Source organism: Prunus avium, chromosome 5 (assembly GCF_965620075.1).
Source record: "Prunus avium chromosome 5, drPruAviu1.hap1.1, whole genome shotgun sequence".
NCBI classification, from domain to species: Eukaryota; Viridiplantae; Streptophyta; class Magnoliopsida; order Rosales; family Rosaceae; genus Prunus; species Prunus avium.
This window is the reverse complement of record NC_142288.1, coordinates 21,942,554-21,955,319: the sequence shown is the minus strand read 5'-3', so window position 1 is coordinate 21,955,319 and position 12,766 is coordinate 21,942,554. Positions and strand designations below refer to the sequence as shown.

The window sequence follows — 12,766 nt, the reverse complement described above, 5'->3', positions numbered from 1 at the left end:
CAATGAGGCTGCTTAGTTCACATTCTCAATTTATTATCTTAGAATAAGCTCCAAAGTTTGCATGTATAGGGAACCAGGGGGGGATAGTGGCTATATTTCTACTGAGCCATAAAGTGGATATGGAAGGTGGTTGAGCAGCATTTTAGCTGGTCGTGAGATTTAAGCAATTTTATTTATTTATGGTTCTGTTCATATCTTCATTAGTGGCAGACAAATAAGATTTCGGTAGGCAAATGAGAATGGGATATGGTGTTTTAGAGAATTTCAAGATTCATTGACCCCCAAATCCATTCATGTGCAATAATAGTATGAAGAAGAAGTATCAGCACCAGAATATTATGACCAACAAATCATATCCAAATCAAGGGAAGAAAAAAAACATAAAATTTACCACCCCACTAAATCATCTCAGAATCTCAGTAAGTTGTAAGTTAACACAGCTCAACATCTACTTGTCAGCAAAGTTTCAAATTCTGCAGCCAGTTGGCTTGGTCACAAAGCTAGCTCTGTCAACATGTCCTCAGAACCAAGAAATTAATGGTGGTTATGCATCAAAACATGACAAAACAAGAAAGTTGGAATCCCAGTTTCAAAATGACATAAACCAAGAAGACAGCAGAAATTTAATTTGATTGTTGCCTGTTTTCTGGAACAACAAAACATAGAAAGCAAAGCACCATTGGCTTCTTTTCTGCAAAAGCATGTCATAACAGAAAATTTGAATCTTGTCCATTGTTCAACCCTGTTATAACTTATGCTATTTTGGGAATAAAAGGCCCTCTTCAAGGTCTTGATTTTGAAATGCCTTCAGTCTGTCATGAGCTTTACTAATGGAATTTCTGTAAAAAGTGTTTGCAAGATAGCCTTCTGATATAGCAGCATAGCTTCCACCAGAGAACGTTGAGGCTCCTTCATCCATCCTTAAACCCATTATGTTTGTTTCTTCCTGGGGTAGGTATTGCAAACTTACTTGGCTTGGAATGCTAACACCAATGTCCGTACCCTGATGAAGTGGAACTGGGAATCCTGTTCCAATGCTTGAACTTGGGATGCATTGTTTATCGAAACAACTCATATTTCTGGACCCTAGTTGAGCAAAGCTTCCATTTCTTTCTTCTTGCTGCATGCCTGATGATTTTCCATGATGACCATTTACTTTGAGCATCGGATTTGCCTTCCCATAGTTCACATCTAGTTTGTTTCTATCAAATGGTGTTCGAATATAATTGCTTGAAGAAGTATTAAGCATATGGTTCTCAACACAGGGCTCAGTTAACACAGTGGGTAATGACAAATACATTGAAGAAGCTACCTGACTGGAAAGATTGGAAGAAAAAATGGACTCAATAGGTAATCCCAACCTCTCACCTCTATCCTTTTCAGATGATGTTCCGGCTCCAATTTCTTGAACACGATCAACTCGATGTTCAATTACTGGATAGAAATAATTAGATTGAGCCATCTTTCTGCCTATTAAAGGGCTCTCTAAAGATCTACCACTGTAAGCTTGAGCTCCTGTGCCTGATAGATATTTCTTTTCTTGCTGCATCCACACATTCTTGTCTGCAGATTGAAAATTTGGCTTAAGAGGAGAGCAATTATCATAACCTGCTGCTGTATTGCTTTTAACACTCCTCTCTATTGATCCCATATCACATTTTTGAGCTTTCATGCCAAGGTCTGAGTTATTTCGATAGTTCACTTGAACATCTACTTTTTCAAAGTTGCCCTGATGCTGCACTTGGAAGGTCTCCTTAAATTTGTTATGATGTTCTGGACATGCATTCTGCTCAGAGTTGCTTTCACGTTGCACCAGGACATTTTCGTCAAAGTTTTTTTGATGCTGAATTATAATGTTTTCCTCAAGTTTTCTTTTATTATGCACCTGTATATACTCCTTAGAGATGGTGTTTTCCACAAAGTTGTCTCCATTCTGTACTCGGACGTTTTTCCCTCCAGAACTTCCTTTTCTTCGCTCAAGACGTGGAGCAGCATCATCATCAGCCACCAGTTCTTGCATTTCCTTCCTCATCCATGAAAACAAATTTTCTCTTGTCACTTTAAGATCCTCCAATAAGGACTCCATGAAGATTTTAAGTTCATCCAAAGCAGCAGGATCGTAAACACTAGTTCTACTCTTTTTTCTACTAACTTCTTTACGGGAATCCCTCTCCATGTCATTATTAATCCAATTATCCTTTTTCCTCCTCCTAAGATGCACCCTTTTACCTTTCTGAAACATGATCTGATCATCCATATGAGGATTGCACATGCCAGTCTGCTGGACTCTGCAGTTACCAATTGCTTCATCATTTTCAAGTGGAATCAAACTGCAAACCAGGTTATGCTTCTTGTGAGCCGCCTCACTACTTGATTTAGACTCATCACTTGAAGAATCCATGTCACTGTCCCTCCTCCTAAACTCCCACCTCTGCTGCTTCAACCCATCACCCATTTTAGAGCTGGGTGACATCAGAGCTTTACTGACTTGTATCAGAAAAGAACTTCGAATGTTGCACTGCTTTACAAAGTATCCAATGACCTAAAAGTTTGAACAGAGATTATGAGGCCTGCGTATCAATACTCCAACTGGTTTCTTGAAGGAGAGTGGCTGTTGGTTAACAGTATTACCACCTACTGGGGCTTACTTATTTGATCGAATGAGTGGTTTTTGAAAAACCACTAGCTAGAACCCAAATTGGTCTGGTATCTTCTACTGAGTTCCTTTTTCTGAGTCCTGCAAGGAAAATAAGAAGCATGGGTCAAGTTGAATGAATAAATGGGATAGAAATAGAGTATTCATCAGAAAAATTATCCGAAGTCACAATTAAACACTAACAAACAACCGCATCGTTGAAAACAAATGTACTCATGAATTTCCTAGACTCCAAGTATAAAAACTAGCAGAAACCTTTGGACAGCATACGAGCGAAACACCAGTGTGACCATAAGAGCACCAGGGAAAATTGAATTGCTAATCCCACTAACCCTAAATCCAATTTCCATGGAGGCCCAAATTTAAGCAAATAATCAATAATAAAAACTTCAATTAAGAGCCCTGCAAATCTTCTAATCCCAAAAGCTATAACAACCCAGAAAGACATGAATGAAAAGCTACCTTATTGAACAATATGTATGCCTCACCAGCTCAAAAACTCTACCAGGGGATATTAACTATCAGCATCAGCAATCATATTACACAACTAACATGCAAGTAGTGACTTCGAAGGTAAATTAATCTCCAACAATGATCACAAAGCTCCAAAGAAAGCCACGCGTCATTAAGAGAACAATCATATATGCAAAACAAAAATTCAAGTTATTAGCCGAAAAAAAACTTTGCAGGTTCTAAATTACATTACTTCCTTATATTATTTCAGAAACCCAGATGATTATAAAAAATTGAACATTTGGCATCAAAGAATGGAGAAAATCATGAAAGAATAGTACAAGAAGTAACAAAAGAAAAAACACCAGGGGGATAGCAACGACCAACATGAACAATCATATTAGTGATTTACAAACAAAACTAACATGCAAGTATGAAAGGTGAATCATTCTCTCCAATAATGATCACAGAGCTCCAGAGAAAGGCAACAACAAACCATTAGGAGAACAATCATATACCATACAAAAATTCAAGTTTTTAGCCGAAAGAAATTTTTGTTGTTGTTGCAGGTTCTAACTTACATTACTCCCTGTATTTATTCAAAAACCCAGAAACATAATCATAAAAGCTTGAAGATTCGGTATGAAACAATGGAGAAAATTATCAAGAATAATGTAAATAGCAAAAGAAAAAACACCAAGCCATGGGCTTTCTTTTGTTATTCATTTATGAGATGAATATTTTTCATACCATACATCAGTGGATGAAACTCTGTTGAAACCATGAAATTCCTCTGCTCAAACTCCAAAACTCCATGTTAAAAACTGTAGCTTTTTGCCTCAGAGCATGTCTCTCTCTCTCTCTGGCTCTCTCCAAAAGGAAAGCAAAACAATATGCTTTTGGCTGTAAGTATTAATTTGTGTCACGACTGTGAGCAGTGTGCTGCATTTGGAGAGCCAGTGAGTTGGGTGAGGGGTGGCAGGTAAAGTTATGGGGTTGTTTTTGTTCCCCTCTTTCCAATAAGTTGGTCTAGGAGGACTGGAGGTGGACAATTCCAGTTTTGCAAACACACTCACTGGTCTTGATAAGTAAAAAAAGATTGTTTATTTGGTAAAAAAGTTAATGATTTTCTGCACTCAAATTCACAACACTAACAATTCATATCTGTTTCCACCAAACCCCTTCCTTTTCATGATGGTAAGGAAAGTTTGCCTTACCAAGAATTTATCTGGCCTTTCCTTTCAGGCCTCTCTCTTTTTATATATTTGTTTTTTCAACCTTTTGGGTTTTCTCATATAATTATTATAATATAAAATAATTTGTGGGTTATGTAATTAATCTAAGACCTTTTGACTTGAAAAGGAAAAATAAGACCTTTGTGTTGAACATATTTGTCCATTTTCTTAAATTCAATGGCACGGAAAATTATTTGAATTGCAAAATAGTAATTTTTTTTTTTTCATTTTTAGTAGAAAATATCCTCGTATAGAAAAGGAATTAAAGAAAAATCTGACCGGAGTTTTTTTTGGGTTTACAAATCTGACCGGAGTCGGCCATGTACAAATTTGTTAATTATTAGATGGAATTGTGTAGAAATATTCAAGAAAAAAGTTGGTTATATCTTGTTTCATAAAGCTATTACATTATAATTTACAGGTGGGCAAGAAACACATGCAATACTTCATTACAGAACCTGATTTGTTTTGGGTGTACATCCATCAATTAATTTTCTAGTCTCTGTCTATACAAAAAGTTGTGCACTTGCACATAAAAATGTATAAATGCATAAATGCTTGAGAGAGAGAGAGGGACCATGCATTGCTCCATCCATCTTGATTTATACAGGAACTTACAAGAACTAATATTCATTCTAACTGGACCAACCAATTGGATTCATTTAAATTGTGGCATATTGGCAACCCAGGATTTTAGTTTACATAGCAGTACATTCTACATACATTGCCTACAAAAATTGTGCCTATAATAACCTTCTAGGTGAAAATTTTCAGCTTTCTGCAAAACTATACCGCTTCAAAGAGCAAAGCCTCAACAACCTGCATGCATACATAAAGAAAAAGTTCGGATGAACATTTGTCTCTAGAAATAAACGTTGACAAATAAATTATGGAGTAGAATTCACACCAGTCTTTAATAACCAAGAAGCCGTTCTCGAGTCTCAACTGCCTTCACATATATGGCATATCATTCACTCAACCAAACCAAGGTTAATACACTTGGTCACATGCCCTCTAGATGGTATCCAGGTATTAGAAATATCTCCTAGTGTAAATCAACACAATGTGCCGGAGCTGCCTTGGACTCGCCATAATTGACTACTCCTTACGGAAGAGATCAATGACTCTCAGGTAACCTGTGTCAAGTCAAGGAAAAACAATGATTAATCTTCACATTATATCAACAATTCCTCACTTGCAAGATCTACAACAATTGCACTTAGTTTTTCTTTAAACAGAGTATCTCTAATTGCACATATCAAATCCTAAATACTGATAAAATAAATTATAAAAAAACAAATCATAGATAGAAGCTAGTAGTGCTGTTTGTCAGATGACTCAGATAAGTATATATTAGCGAATGAATCAAGCATCAGAAAACCAAATCAATTATAGCACTCCAACAATAATGAAATATCTTTATGTATGATGTACTGCACCAAACAATAAAAGAATAATTACAAGACTGCGCCAATTAGTGAAGCCATTTTTTTCTCATAGGAATAGATAGGTCTTCTGGAGATGCTTAAAATTAGAGATACCTCATGTTTAAGTAAATGCAAATTACACTCAATTAACCTACCTCCACGGAAATTCACTTGTGTCTATTCCAGCTTGGTGAAGCTCATCAACATACTGCAATGCCTCTCGGCACTCTTCGCGGTCATCAAAGAACTCTTTTTTGTCACCTTCTATCTGATGTGCTTCATGGCCTTTGCCAGCAACCACCTGCAGAAATGCAACATAATCTTAAAAAGAGTAACAAGAAAAGTTATGAGAATTGGAGAGCAATGCCAGGGAGCGTACTAATTATGTGACTCATTCATCACACACGAAAAGAAAAAGAATTCAGATTTTGCTTTTTCATCTATATTATAGTGGCTAGAGTAAACATACTTTGTTTGCATACCAAACAAGCTTATTTCTTGTTCAAAACCTTTAAGTTTCTTTGTTATCTTCACCGGAGTCCTCTCAGAATCTCTTGAAGAATACCACTTATGCATCTTGCACAACTAAATAAATGCCAATTCTTTTGGGTTACACTTGGATGCAGAGGTTTAAAATATAAAGTAAATTTTGGGATTTGAAATGACCAGATGCAGTGTACAATTGAAATCTATGTATAAATGATAATGTATAAGTAAAAAAAAAAAGGTTTTGAGCGAGAGAGAGAGAGAGAGAGAGAGAGAGAGAGAGGATATTCCATTTTGTGTGACTTCTTTCTTGTTTATACATAAATCTTGCACATGGAAGTAGATTGAGGCTTAGAAAACTTACAACCATATCACCTTCCTCGCCCATGGCAACTGCACAGCGGACAGCTACTCGTCTAATATCATGCAGGAAAAGCCTATGACCGTTTGGAAGAGGTGGGTAGTAATCATTCTCGCCATGTTTCAAGTAATCCTGCATTGTCCATCCTACACCGGCCAACATATCATCCAAGATGTCCACTGATACCAATGACAAGTGTAAGCATTAGACCAAGCATTTGGAGAGAATACTACACATTATAGACTAGCATTTTCAGAGACATATGGACCACACCTAAATTTATAGACACAGAAAAATTATAGAAATTACGCCATCAATCAAATTTGCCCTTTTTTTTTCATATAAGAATAAAGATTTTTTTTCCCACATCAATGATAGCATGTAGCAAAGAAAATAACAATTATGCCTTTTCTTTCAGTTTGGAGGTATGATATACATACATGGATCTTCATTCTTTGGATTGTCAGACGTCAGTATTGTCACATCACTTTTATCTGTTGCAATCTTCGTCATCATGGGTCTTTTCCCTCTGTCACTCTCCCCAGGACATCCAATTACTTCGCATAAAGCACAAAAAATAGTTGGTCAGCAAAGAAAAAACAACAATATTGTGCTAAAAAAATTAGTATAGCATTTCTGATGAGTATCAGGAATAATGCCAAAGAATGGAAAAAATTATGATTAACAAAAACTCTTGTACACAGAACATGCAATAAGAATAAGCCTCTTCTTACAAAATGGTTTCAACCTACTATTTACTCAATCTAGATATTATTACTTTCTATAGCAATATTACAGTTCTAAAATGGGCAGAGAATTTGGATGCATGTTAAAAGTCTGCAATTAAACAGCAATTCTAGCTTTAGAAATGATCATATAAAAAAATGGAACATAAGAAGCATACCACTAATAATCCTCCTTGCACCAAGCTCCCTAACAGAGTCCAAAAGTCTAGACAAGGCATCAGGAGTATGAGCATAGTCCACAATCACTCCAAATGCCTGTTCCTCGTCTATTAACTCACACCTCCCTGGAACTGCATCAACCTCTTCAATTCCTCTAACAATGTCCTCCAATGGTGCTCCAACTGCAATCCCAACTGCCACAGCAGCCAGTATATTGTAAATATTATGCCTTCCAAGCAAACCCGATGATATCTCCAATATACCCTGGGGAGTACTGACTAAAACCTGCGTCTCAAACAAGGAAAGTTCAAACTTCAGGGGATGAACATCTGCATTCTTATTCTCCATGGCAAAGGTCACAACCGGAACATCTGGGTTCCCTTTTGCAATGAAGAAGGTTGCATTCGGGTCATCAATATTGACAACTTTCCTGTGCCTTTCTGGATCCACCATCCTCGAAAACAACTTAGCCTTTGCATCCCTATACTCCTCCTCAGTCTTGTGAAAATCCAAATGGTCTCTCGTCAAATTTGTGAAAACTGCTATGTCAAAATCAACTTCATCGCACCTTGCTAGAGCTAGCCCATGAGAAGAAGCTTCCATGACAACTGCTTCAGCCCCATTATGGAGCATCTTAGCCATCAAATTCTGAACCAAAACAGCATCCGGGGTCGTGTTAGGTGACTCCAACTTATTATCCCCATGCACATAATAAGCAACTGTACTCAACATACCTGTCCTCAATCCCATTGCTTCATACAACCCCTTTATCAAATATGCAGTCGTAGTCTTCCCATTTGTTCCCGTTATCCCAATTACTGCCATATTCTTTGATGGGTACCTGTAAAAGGACGCAGCCAATGCGGGCAAATCCGCATTGGTATCTTCCACAATGACTAATGCTTTACACCCCAAATTTTCCTCCATGTATATCTCTTTACTTGCTACAACAGCCACTGCTCCTCTCTTAATAGCCTCACTCAAGTACAAATGCCCATCCGTTTTGCTCCCAACACAGCACACAAACAAATCACCAGAATTAACCACCCTCGAATCGTGTTGAATTCCAGTGATTTCAACCTCTAAATCACCATAAACCGATACAGGGACCACTTTACTCTCATCCAAAAGCTCAGCCAAGCTCATTTTAAACTTAGGTTCCACAATCCTAGCCCTAGTTTTACCATAACTATCAAAATCCAAATCAAACTCGGAATTCAAACGCAAATTTCCATCTTTACCAGACAAATCACTAACCTTTGAATCAAATTTCTCTGGCCCATCTTCGTCCGAGTCCTCACTAACAACCCTAAGCCCTTGAAGCTCGTCAATCTCCTCCAAGTCCACGACCTCCTCAGGGTCCAACTCGTCAACCGCAACAATCTCCTTCTTAGGGTTTGGCTTCAGAAGCCCTTGCTTCACAAACTCCTTGCGTTTCAAGGCAATAGCGTGGTCAATATCTCCAAACAAATCGTCCCCAGAGTTCTCGTTTGTTACGGAACTGGAATTTTCTGGCGCGTCTTCCACGTCAGCAATGGCATTGAGGAAGGTGTCCTGGTGCTTTTTGAAGTCTTCTTCTTGGAGCTTCCGGTGGCGCGAGGCTTGGCGCTGGATTTGCTGGAACTTGGACACCCCGTGACCCGAGTCTTCCGGGGCTTCGGGCGGGTCGTCGTCTGCCGGGTCCGGGTAATACTTGCCGTCCGGCCCGATTGCGTGGGGGGGCCTAATGAGCCGAGCTGAAAGAGAGGGAATTGAAGGTCTGAGGGAGGTGAAGTTTGGTTTTAGAGAGAGAAAGTGGTGTTGAGGAGAGAGAAAGTGGGGGATTGAGAGGAAAGTGAAGGCCATGGGAGTGAGGTTGCAGAGACAGAGACTGAGAGAGAGGTTTTGGAGATGGGAGGGGATAGGGGGTTTATTGCTGACGTGGCGAGTGGCGGGTTTTCGCGCTTTTTGTTTTCTTTAGGAATTGTTTTGGGCTTGATGAAGGCTTTGTGAATATTTTGGGGTAAAATGAAAATGGGGTCTTGGCCGATCTCATGGGCTAGTTTTGGGCTCAAAGTCTTAGTAAATTAGTTGGGGATTCTAAAGGTGAAATGAACCCAAATAAGTTATTTATTTAAATTTTTATTATTATTACTATATTTATCTTAATTACGTTAGAAAAACATTAGTTTTTGGTATATAGATGAATCATAATTTTGTTTTAGCTTTATAGTAATAGACGATAAAACGAAAATGCTAGGTTAAAATAGTGGAGACTCGATTCTTAAAGAGGAGAACATTATCTTCGCACTCATTAAAAACATGATGCATTTATCCTCACACTCGTTAGAACGACTCGCCTTGATCTTGACAAACATAATCCCCAAGAATTTGTTTAGCTCAAATAGCTTTGAAGGGAAAATGGATGGATAAAAGGACATCTCCTAGATTCAATATTGATGTTTAAAAAAAATTAAAAACACAAAGACAATTAGAATTAGAATTACAAATAAGCATCATGCTTGTGATGATCTTTCTCCTGTGATTAAAGTTTAATATACCTATTCTTAACACTAATAATATAAATAAACCATACACCATTTAATTTCTATAAACAAACCCAAAAAATAACAGCTAGCCCTATTGAATTTAATTTTGATTATTAAATTACTTTGATGACCTATTGAGTTTTTTGAGTTTTTTTTATGAGGTTTTGGGGTTGGGTTTGTTTTAATAAATCAACGGCAGTTTTGTAATTTAAAAGAAGTTAAAAGTCTTTTTGTTAAGTTGTAAATGAGTTTTTGGTGTGTTTCTAAAGTTCATTTCATATAGGTTTTTTTTTTATAATTTGGGCTCTTATATTGGGTATAATAATGAATCTCCCTTAAAATAAAGCATCTTTCTATGTCAAAATATTCCACTCCAATACCTCTATAAATTATTGGTTCTACTCGTAGAACATGTCTTGGTTTGATATGTACAAATCAACATTAAATGGGGATTGGTATTGTGTTCAATTTTCTCCATTGACGTTTGTTGCATGCCATAAGAGAGGAGGTCATGGTCTAATTGGATAAGACACACCCATATTCAGTTGCACCAACTACACCCACAATAATAACTTCCAACAAGTAATCAATGGGTTCGTTATTATATTACCGTCTCCTAGTATCGCTTGTATAAAATAATAATAAAATAAAATTCAATATTATCGTTGATTATTGTGAATATTATATATCAACTTGATATTAATAGTATATGTGACATATGCACTTATTATTAACTAAAATTTGTCATATAGGCAAGCCCTGATTCTTGTACGAGAAGAACTTTCATGCAAGGAGAATATATAATTGACTTAAAATATCGCCACAAGAGCATCTCGTATAGATAAGTTTAGGTTCTATTGAAGTTGTAGGAACATTGCTCACAATTTTGAATAAGCCTCTTTTTCTGTTGCAATGTTCATGTGGTTGTTGGGGCTTGCGGTCCCAAGTGGAATCTTAAAGCTAACGCAACCCATGCGAGGCCAAGAGTAGTAGTTGCACACACATAAGCATGCATACGCATAGCCTCTAGGAATCATAATAATTTACACATACTTTCATATAATAAGGTTCTTTCTTTTCCATTGTTTTCAAGCTTTGATTTCCCAAAATTTTGACAACTCAACTTTTTATTTATTTATTTATATTTATAATTGGTGTTGCCTAATATTCTAATTTCTCAAGCATAATCCAAAGTTTGTTGTGAATAGTATTATTGGGAAGTCAAAGGGAAGCTTCACCACTTGGTGCGAAATTATAAGATCCCACAGTAACCAGAACTTGCCCCTATAAAATCGACTTTTAAGATAAACATGCTCAATAGCTCATATGGACAATTTCAAGATGAACACTACGGAATATAACTTCAACATTTTCATTTTCCATAGTCAACATGGTACGTAAAATAGAGGTTGCAGATAGCTATTTTCAATTGAGTGTATTGATTTTAGTCCCATATCTTCCATGACTAAATTGTAGGTGGAATTATAGATATACGTAGACTTATTGGGGCCATTAGTTTTGATTTTCTTTTTCTTTTTTTATATTAAAAAAAGGGAATTAGCTAGTGACGAACCACGACAATTCACCCTCTTTAGGAGCCGGGAAGACTCACACACGCGTTTCAGCGCACACCTAGCCATTAGTTTTGATTTTGATTGAGCCAAAAAGCATTTTATCGTCCTTCTTTTCAACGTTTCATTGTTATTTGTTCATGAATTAGCTACCTTAGAACTAGAAGGCAATTAATACATACTAAATTTTGGGACCATCGTCACATTTTGTGGCAGCCATCAAGGACTCAATCTGAATTAAGAAGTCGACAATGTCATTCAATTAAGACTATTTTCCTTCTTTTTATTTTTATTTTTTATAACCATAGAAATTATTTCTGACACCTAATTTGACTGGACCAATATGACTTCTCTGTTACTATTTTTTTGGACAGAAAAGGACAAGGCCCTGCCTAACCTATCCAGCTGAGGCAGGCACCCATCCAGAAATCCATGGTAATTATAAGATGTATTTATGGAGGTCAAATTTTGAAAAATATAAGCCAAGAATTTCAAACTTTTGTAGTAAAAGACATAAAAAATTTAAAATTTGTCTGATCCAGCAAGCATAGGGACTGCCTGTCTGGCTGGCTGGCTATGGCTGCTTCACATTCAGATTGGGAAAGATCAGTGTTTTGTCAACTACGACGACAACGCCTCCACATAATCCGAAAACGCACCCTATTTCATGAACCCCCCAACAAAACAAGTTCACATCGTGATCATGAAAATGCAGCTTTTCATTGTCTTTTTTTAATTAATTATACAAATAATTATTTGTTACCAAGAATGTGTTGTGTTAGATCGAGAACCTGGATATAATATGTTATATATGTTACCAAATGTTAATTCATATTCAAATAAAATTCATGTTGTGTTGTATTGTTCGTGAGATAACTTTATTTTATCAGATAGTTACGGGTTTAAATTTACATGACATTTTAAAAGTGTGTGTATAAGAAAATTCCCCTTTTATTTTTTAACTTTGGCAAAAAGAGAAGAAAATTAGAAAAAGAGAGATAAGGTTATCTTATCAATGTCTCAAATAAGAATCTTGATGATTAATGTTCTGGATTTAATGAAATACCAAACCATTTTGACAACTTAACTTTATATAATAATTATTATTATTACTTTATAAAATATAGACAACTAAAAGATGGGT

The 12,766-nt window shown here is 36.6% G+C and overlaps 2 protein-coding genes across 2 annotated transcripts; both read right to left on the bottom strand.

Annotated features, from left to right (window-relative positions):
- Positions 1–324: 324 nt before the first annotated feature.
- On the bottom strand, positions 325–4,282 carry LOC110762479 (uncharacterized). The gene is made up of 2 exons (XM_021965124.2): positions 3,860–4,282; positions 325–2,737 (listed from the first exon to the last, which is right to left on the bottom strand). Exon 2 carries the CDS (start codon positions 2,471–2,473, stop codon positions 758–760), a length of 1,716 nt encoding a protein of 571 aa, XP_021820816.2. The 5' UTR covers positions 2,474–2,737; positions 3,860–4,282; the 3' UTR covers positions 325–757.
- A 635-nt stretch (positions 4,283–4,917) lies between these two features.
- On the bottom strand, positions 4,918–9,441 carry MURE (ALBINO OR PALE-GREEN 13). Its single transcript, XM_021965119.2, has 6 exons — positions 7,523–9,441; positions 7,059–7,175; positions 6,622–6,797; positions 5,927–6,072; positions 5,252–5,480; positions 4,918–5,163 (listed from the first exon to the last, which is right to left on the bottom strand). The coding sequence occupies exons 1-5, from the start codon at positions 9,366–9,368 to the stop codon at positions 5,462–5,464; spliced, it is 2,304 nt and encodes a 767-aa protein (XP_021820811.1). The 5' UTR covers positions 9,369–9,441; the 3' UTR covers positions 4,918–5,163; positions 5,252–5,461.
- Positions 9,442–12,766: the final 3,325 nt, after the last annotated feature.

What these genes read in the sequence shown, in the direction of transcription:
- LOC110762479 (XM_021965124.2), bottom strand. Translation starts at nt 2,473, where the DNA reads ATGTCACCCAGCTCTAAAATGGGTGATGGGTTGAAGCAGCAGAGGTGG.
- MURE (XM_021965119.2), bottom strand. Translation starts at nt 9,368, where the DNA reads ATGGCCTTCACTTTCCTCTCAATCCCCCACTTTCTCTCTCCTCAACAC. An exon ending in TGCAAGGAGGATTATTAGTG is followed by an intron (nt 7,176 to 7,522) that starts GTATGCTTCTTA and finishes CTTTATGCGAAG; the next exon opens with TAATTGGATGTCCTGGGGAG. An exon ending in GCGAGGAAGGTGATATGGTT is followed by an intron (nt 6,073 to 6,621) that starts GTAAGTTTTCTA and finishes GCATTTCTGCAG; the next exon opens with GTGGTTGCTGGCAAAGGCCA.